We start from the raw sequence: 7,450 nt of genomic DNA on the forward strand, positions 1-7,450 counted from the left end.
AATATCCAACCGAACAATGTATTTTTTTCCTTCTTCATACACACCGTATATGTAGTTATTTGATTCCCTAATCTGAAAATATAATTCCATAAAGTTTTATGTAAGTCAATATAATATATGAACCATAAAAGCCACAGATTAATTAAATATAAAGAACAAAATTTCAAGTGGAAGCATATTTCATCATATGTATCAAAATGATACATATGACTCCCAGATGTATCACTTTGATGCATCTGTTATCAGAATGTTAAAAAAAAATATGCAAACTACCTTAGTTAAAGTATACAGATTGTTATTTTAACTTACCATCATACGTGATGACTTTACCTCATTCAATTGAAGAATTTGTTGAAACCGACCTCCCAATGAATTTTTAGAAAGAAAGCTAGATCGGTCTCTATTTTTTTGATTCCACGTACCAAATACGATTCTGACCTATTCAAGAAAATCTAAAATTGGCAGTTCACGAGCCTCAACAAGATGAGAGTTGATACATTCTGCAATGTTGGAAGTCATCATCCTCCCCCTATTTATTGGAGCATAAACTCGTGACCACTTTTCAAATCCAACATTTTCCAAATATACCTTAACTCTATTGTCAATCTTTCCCACTTTACACATAAGCTCATCAAACACATCCAACTTGTACGCTTTAGCCATGGCAAAAAACTCGTCGGTCAGCTTGTCCTTACTCTTTCTATAATTCGTGCAGACATTATTTCAAAGATGCCAAATACAAGCAAAATGCAGTATACATGGATAGACCACACTAACTGCCTTGATTATATTTTCATGTCTATCAGAGACTACACACATATTATCACGCTCACCAAAAGCACACTTGAATTGCTGGAAAAACCACATCCAGGATGAATCATTCTCAGAATCTACAACCCCATACGCAAGCGGCAATATATGTCCTGATACATAAAATTACACAATGATTATGTCTAACTTATATAACAATTACCATCATTTGTAAGAAAAAAAATCACTACATGCAATACCTGCTCCATCAAGAGTGCTAGCTGAAACGAATATTCCTTGATATGGTCCTTTCATGTGACTATCGTCTACTACCACAACAGACCTACAATACCCAAATCCCCTAATGAAAGGCTATAGTGCTACGAATAGATACATGAACTGATTATCAGGAGACTTATGCATCCTTATATGTGAATTGGGATAAATCGAATTCAACATGTATATATAGGTAGGCATTTTCTTATATACATCAGCTGTTCGCCCTCTCAACATTTTTAAAGCACGATCTTTAGCATGCCACGCCTTCATGTAATCTATGTCCAAACCAATTTCCCTTTTTATATCTTCAATAATGTCGCTTGGGGTGATTATTCCTTTGTAGTTCACTAACTTTGGAGCTGTTATTCCAGCTACAAAGGCAATGGTTGTATGCTGTTGCTCAAACACTTTGTCCATTATTGAGAAGGTGTGTTCATCGTTGAAGGTATGTACTATAAATGTATCAGTACCATGCTTACAGGATGCCTTGAATACCCAATTACTTTTCGGCGATTTGCACAGCAAGACATAACTGAAATATACGTAAAAAAATGTCTCAAATATGAAGTTACGTTAATTTGTTTATATATGAATCACCAATTCAATCAAAAAATGAGCCAATTAACCAATGAATAAACAGTTAACACATATCGCTAATATGAACTTAATCTATTATTCATTTGTATTATATAATTCAACAGTTAGATGAATCACCATTTATATGAATAACCTATTTTTCCAACCTGTTTATACGATTCACCAATACAAATCACCAATTATATGAATATTCAATTATATTAATCACAAATATGAATCACCATATACATAAATATCCACTTACAATACAAATTAGTTATTTGTGTCACTTATATGAATCATTAGTTATATGAATCACTTGAATCACCAGAGTTATTCAAAACTTATATGAATCACCAGAGTAATTCAAAACTTATATGAATCACCAGTTATATGAATCACTGGTTATTTGAAACTTATGTTACATTTAGCACCAACATAAATAACCAGGTATATGAATCACCATTTACATAAATCAACAAAATTAAAAATCAGTTACATGCATCACCAATTATATGAATCACCAGTAATATAAATAACATGTATTTCCAATTAGTTTATATGAATCATCAAGATGAATCACCATTCATATGAATATCCATTAATATGATTAATAATCAATTATATTAATGACCAATAGGAATCACCATATATATAAATATCAACTTACAATAACAATTAGTTATTTGTTTCACTTATATGAATAACCAGTTATATGAATCACTTGTTATTTTCAACAACATTTACATAAACTAATATACAAATGTATCACTACAGCTTCCAGATATAATTGTCATTAAATTGCGAAATAAATCAATAATTGTCGTTAAAAAATGAAAATGAATTAATTTTGTTTCACTTATATGAATAACTACAGCTTCCAGATATACAAATATATCACTACAGCTTCCAGATATTCATTTGTTTCACTTATACGAATAACTAGTTATATGAATCAACTTGCGAAATAAATCAATAATTGTCATTAAAAAATAAAAAACGCACCTCTGCTTGTTAGATCTCGCAGTTCTACAATTGAACATATGCTTGATTGAATAGTTACGCATTACCGAGACAAGTGTATCTTTATTTATATACTTTTGCTTCACCTTAACAACACTATTATAGCAATCACTTATTAGTTCTTCACCACCCACATTAACAATTGCCAGAGATTTAACATTACGAACTACACCAAGTGCAAGATCAGACGGCTTAACAAAATCATAATACTCAATCATCGTATTATCTGCGTAAACACCATCACTGTCAATTACAATATCACTCGTTGTAATACACAGTGGATACTTCCTGAATATAGATTCAGCTTTTAAAATCTGAAGAAAAAGTTTCACAGCTATATCATTATGAATCTCCAACGTTGATGAATTGCCTTAAATTTGGCATTAATTCTTTTCAGAGATACGTCAATTTTTAATTGAGTTGATATGGCATCCATTAAATCGTGGTACGACGTTTTTTCATGAATTACAATCCCATCAACCAGATAGTTATCGTATCTTATTTCAGAAATTCATTCCCCAGAATGACGTGACAACACAGTGACGAGATCCATTGAAGAAATTCAGAAAAAAATGGAATATCGATTTTTTTGTTCCAAATTTTGAAAAAACTCGAGATTCTAATGTGGTTTGCTTCAATGTTGAACAATTAACAAAAGGAATTGCGTTTTCACCACTTGTAACAGTTTAGGCGAGATTTACGTTATTAAAATCTCAAAAAATCTAGTGCTTCCTAAAATAATTACCTGATCTGTTACATATGTATCACTTTTAGATATGTATCATTGCTTAACATATGTATCACCAATTCAAAATTCTAGGATAAGATGTAATTAGCAAAATAAATGAGATTTTATGTAATATTGCTGAAACTATCAGGGATTTATGTAAGTTACTCTTATTTTGATGAATCAATCCGATCTAACCCATCAAACTCAAAACCCATATAAACTAATCCAAATGAAATGGACCGATCCGTATCTACAGCTCTACCTTTAGAAGGAGAAACATATAATAATGAAAGTGAGATACATATTGCTTGTTTTGGGCCAATTGGAGAATATGTTTATTATTATCTAAAAATTACAAAAAAGCACAACTTATGTTTCAATAATTACAAAAAATTCAAACTTCCTCAAACTTATTACAAAAATCTCATTTTTTGTGTTTCTCTCTCCAAAAGCAATATACATAAGGAGGAGGATATATTTAGCCATTTTTCACCCTTAAAATACGGCTTCAATCAAGCACCAGTTACCATTTTACAATCGTACTTGGCTCCAACTTTTAGCATTCAATTTTATCTTAATCTTCCTTAATCATTCTGATTTTTATGTGTTGAGGTTAGTAATTTTTCTTCATCATTTACCTAACCGAATTTTTGAGATTTTTAGATGATCAAATTGTTACATGTTCTTATTAAGTATTTTTTTGGGCATCTTCTTTATCAAAATTTACAATATCGTCCATTTAAAATACGAAATTAACAACTTAGTGCTTTGTTAATGGAGGGTTATTAACCAAATTTTGGGGATTTTTTAATGAAAAAATTATTGCATCTTCTTATTAACTATTTTTTTGGGTTTCTTGTTTAACAAAATATTGTTGTTATATCATTATTGTTCATTTTTTTGTTTCGAAATCGGCCATTTGAAGAACGAAAGTAACATCGTAGTACTTTGTTAATGGAGGATTATCCTTCTTTTAACTTAGGATTAACTCAGTTAGATACAAATTCAGAAGTTGGGTTCGTTCCCGCAGTTTTTGACTACGAGGAACCTAACTTTGATGAAAACAAATCTAAATATCGTAACGACCCAACAAGATAAAAGAGATTAAAAAAGTTGCTGCTGAAAAGTCGAAAAAAGCAATTGGAGAATCGTCAAGAAAATCCTAAAAAGATGATACTGCACGTCCACGTCTTCCTAAGGTATATATAATTTTTTTTATTTTTCTGAGGTTTTTGTTCATTTACATCTTTTTTCTGTGTAGGTGTGTATATTTTTTAAAGGGGGAGTTGGGGTAATGGACATCAACTATGTATATGTTGACATATACATCACTTGTCATATGTTAGTTGTTGTGTTTTTGAACCAATAGTTCTCACAATTCATTTTTTATGTATATGTTAGTAATATACTTACATACAGTTCTTCCATAAGCAATGTATATGTTTACATATACATCAATTGTGATATGTTGTTTGATGTGTTTCTGAACCAATAGTTCTTACAATTCAATTTTTATGTATATGTTAGTAATATACATAAGTTTAGTATTTCATTTGACAACATATGCTCACATAAAAATTGTTTCAATCTCAATAGGGTATGAAATATAGGATAAAAAAAATCCCTGCGCATTCGTTGCATTTCTGTAGTTATTGCAAACGAAAATTTGGAGAAGAAATAAATAATTATGTTGTTGAAAAAGTTCTAAATATGTTCCGGCAAATAATTTTTGGTTCATTCCTGGACATGCCGCAGTGTAATTATTTTATTTTTTTGAGGTTTTTGCTCATTTACATATAATTATTTTATTTTTTTGAGGTTTTTTCTCATTTACATCTTTGTTTCTGTGTATGTGTCTATATTTTTTAAAGGGAGAGTTGGGGTAATGGACATCAACTATGTATATGTTGACATATACATCACTTGTCATATGTTAGTTGCTGTGTTTTTGAACCAATAGTTCTCACAATTCATTTTTTATGTATATGTTAGTAATATACTTACACACAGTTCTTTCATAAGCAATGTATATGTTTACATATACATCAATTGTGATATGTTGTTTGATGTATTTCTGAACCAATAGTTCTTACAATTCAATTTTTACGTTTATGTTAGTAATATACATAAGTTTAGTATTTCATTTGACAACATATGCTTACATAAAAATTGTTTCAATCTCAATAGGGTATGAAATACAAGATTAAAAAAGTAGCATTCGTTGCATATCTGTAGTTATTGCAATCGAAAATTTGAAGAAGAAATAAATAATTATGTTGGTGAAGAAGTTCTAAATATGTTCCGGCAAATAATTTTTGGTTCATTTCTGGACATGCCGCAGTGTAATTATCAGGGTCAATTATCCAAATGCTTACTTATGCTTGAGATACAGCAAGACAACCTGGAGAAAATTCACGTTTACGTGCAGGTAACCATACTCAAGTTTTCTATTATTGAGTATGCAATTATATCCGATCTTAAATGTTCAGGGAGCATCGAAGAACACCTCTTTTCTGGTTCATCGAAGTCCGCATTAATGGCAAAATATTTTTCAGGAACAAAAAGTTCTGTCAAAAGGACTCTTTTTATAGAGCGATTCAAGTTGGGAAATTTTGACAATATTTCTGATGCTTTGAATATGTCAATAATTTACTTCATTCACACATTTCTGTATTCACAAGTACGTGATACTACCATTAGCAGATCGGATTTTGTGATTGTTGAGAATGGTAGTTACGAATAGTTTTCATGGGGGAAGAGTTCATTTGAAAAGCCTATTGCAACGTGGAGACAAGATTTTTTGGTTGAGAAACAGTTATACTCGATGGGGGGAATGCCTCGTGTGCTGAATGTTTGGATGTATGAATGTTGTTCTGAGGTAGACAGTGCGATAACTGAGCAGGTCGGAAATGTAACTCCACGAATTTTCAACTAGAAGGTGGTTGGAATTAAAATTAAGTATGAGAAGTTTATGGGTGATATATTCAGCAAGGTAAGTACGATGTATATTATTTTGAGCTTAGTTTTATATTTTCAATGTCCTGACTTTAACAAAATGTTAATGTTCATATTATTTATTGTTAAACAGTTTGTATACAACAATATACGACCAACTCATGAAGAAGTGCAAAGTCTTGATTTGCAAATAATTGAGGGATTTGAATTAAACGATGATGAATCTGGATTTTCACCAGAAACTGTTGCTGGTTGTTCTGGAAAAGACCTTTTGTTGATATACAATCACAATCGGACCACGATATACAAGATTTTGAGGATTTTAGTACACTCCCACCTATAGAAATTCTTAAGAAGGCAGGTTTGCTTTCTGATGCTTCAGCATCACAACATACTAAGAGGCGTAGCAGTCCGTTTTGATTCCGCAACTATCGAGGAGCAAGTTTATCAGAAAACACCATCTTCTGTTTTCACAAGAACTGTGCCAACCCAAAAAACACCATCTTCTAATTCAGAGCATGTTCATGCCGAAAAGACAATCCCATCATCATCAAGCAAGTCAGTTCGTCAAGATAATTCTGATGAAAAATAGGATGAAATAAAGTTGTTTTTTCAGTCTTATGTAAGTTCATTAATATGGTTCACACTATAAATTATTTTTATAACACAGTAACATGTTTATTATATTTGACATGCAGGTTGACACAAAATTCAACTTTCTTCATGACCTAATGGTCAAACAACATCAGAAATCCAATGAAAAAATGGATAAACAACATGCCGAACTCATCCAAATGTTGAAACACAACAACCAAATAAATGAAAAGGTAAATTAAATTTGCTTTATGTTATATAATTCATGAAACTGTATTATATATTTTTTAGTTTTTTTATGCATGTTTTATAACATACATAAGATTCTACTTTATGTAATGTAATATACATAAAGCTTATATGTATATTATATAATATACATAACTGTTTTATGTTTATACTTAATATACATTGTAATAACAACACAAGGCAGATTTAAGTGTACAGTTTGTGTTTATATTGTGGATTAAACATAAAACAATTATGTTTATTATATAATATACATAGAACATCTATGTATATTATATAACATAAAGGACAAAC

The 7,450-nt window shown here is 30.5% G+C and overlaps 1 protein-coding gene across 1 annotated transcript; it reads right to left on the minus strand.

Moving 5' to 3' along the window:
- Positions 1-438: 438 nt before the first annotated feature.
- On the minus strand, positions 439-3,064 carry LOC124885902. The gene is made up of 6 exons (XM_047394165.1): positions 2,999-3,064; positions 2,611-2,942; positions 1,240-1,561; positions 1,011-1,122; positions 818-923; positions 439-700 (listed from the first exon to the last, which is right to left on the minus strand). The coding sequence occupies exons 1-6, from the start codon at positions 3,062-3,064 to the stop codon at positions 439-441; spliced, it is 1,200 nt and encodes a 399-aa protein (XP_047250121.1).
- Positions 3,065-7,450: the final 4,386 nt, after the last annotated feature.

The sequence above is a fragment of the Capsicum annuum genome, chromosome 7, assembly GCF_002878395.1.
Source record: "Capsicum annuum cultivar UCD-10X-F1 chromosome 7, UCD10Xv1.1, whole genome shotgun sequence".
NCBI classification, from domain to species: domain Eukaryota; kingdom Viridiplantae; phylum Streptophyta; class Magnoliopsida; order Solanales; family Solanaceae; genus Capsicum; species Capsicum annuum.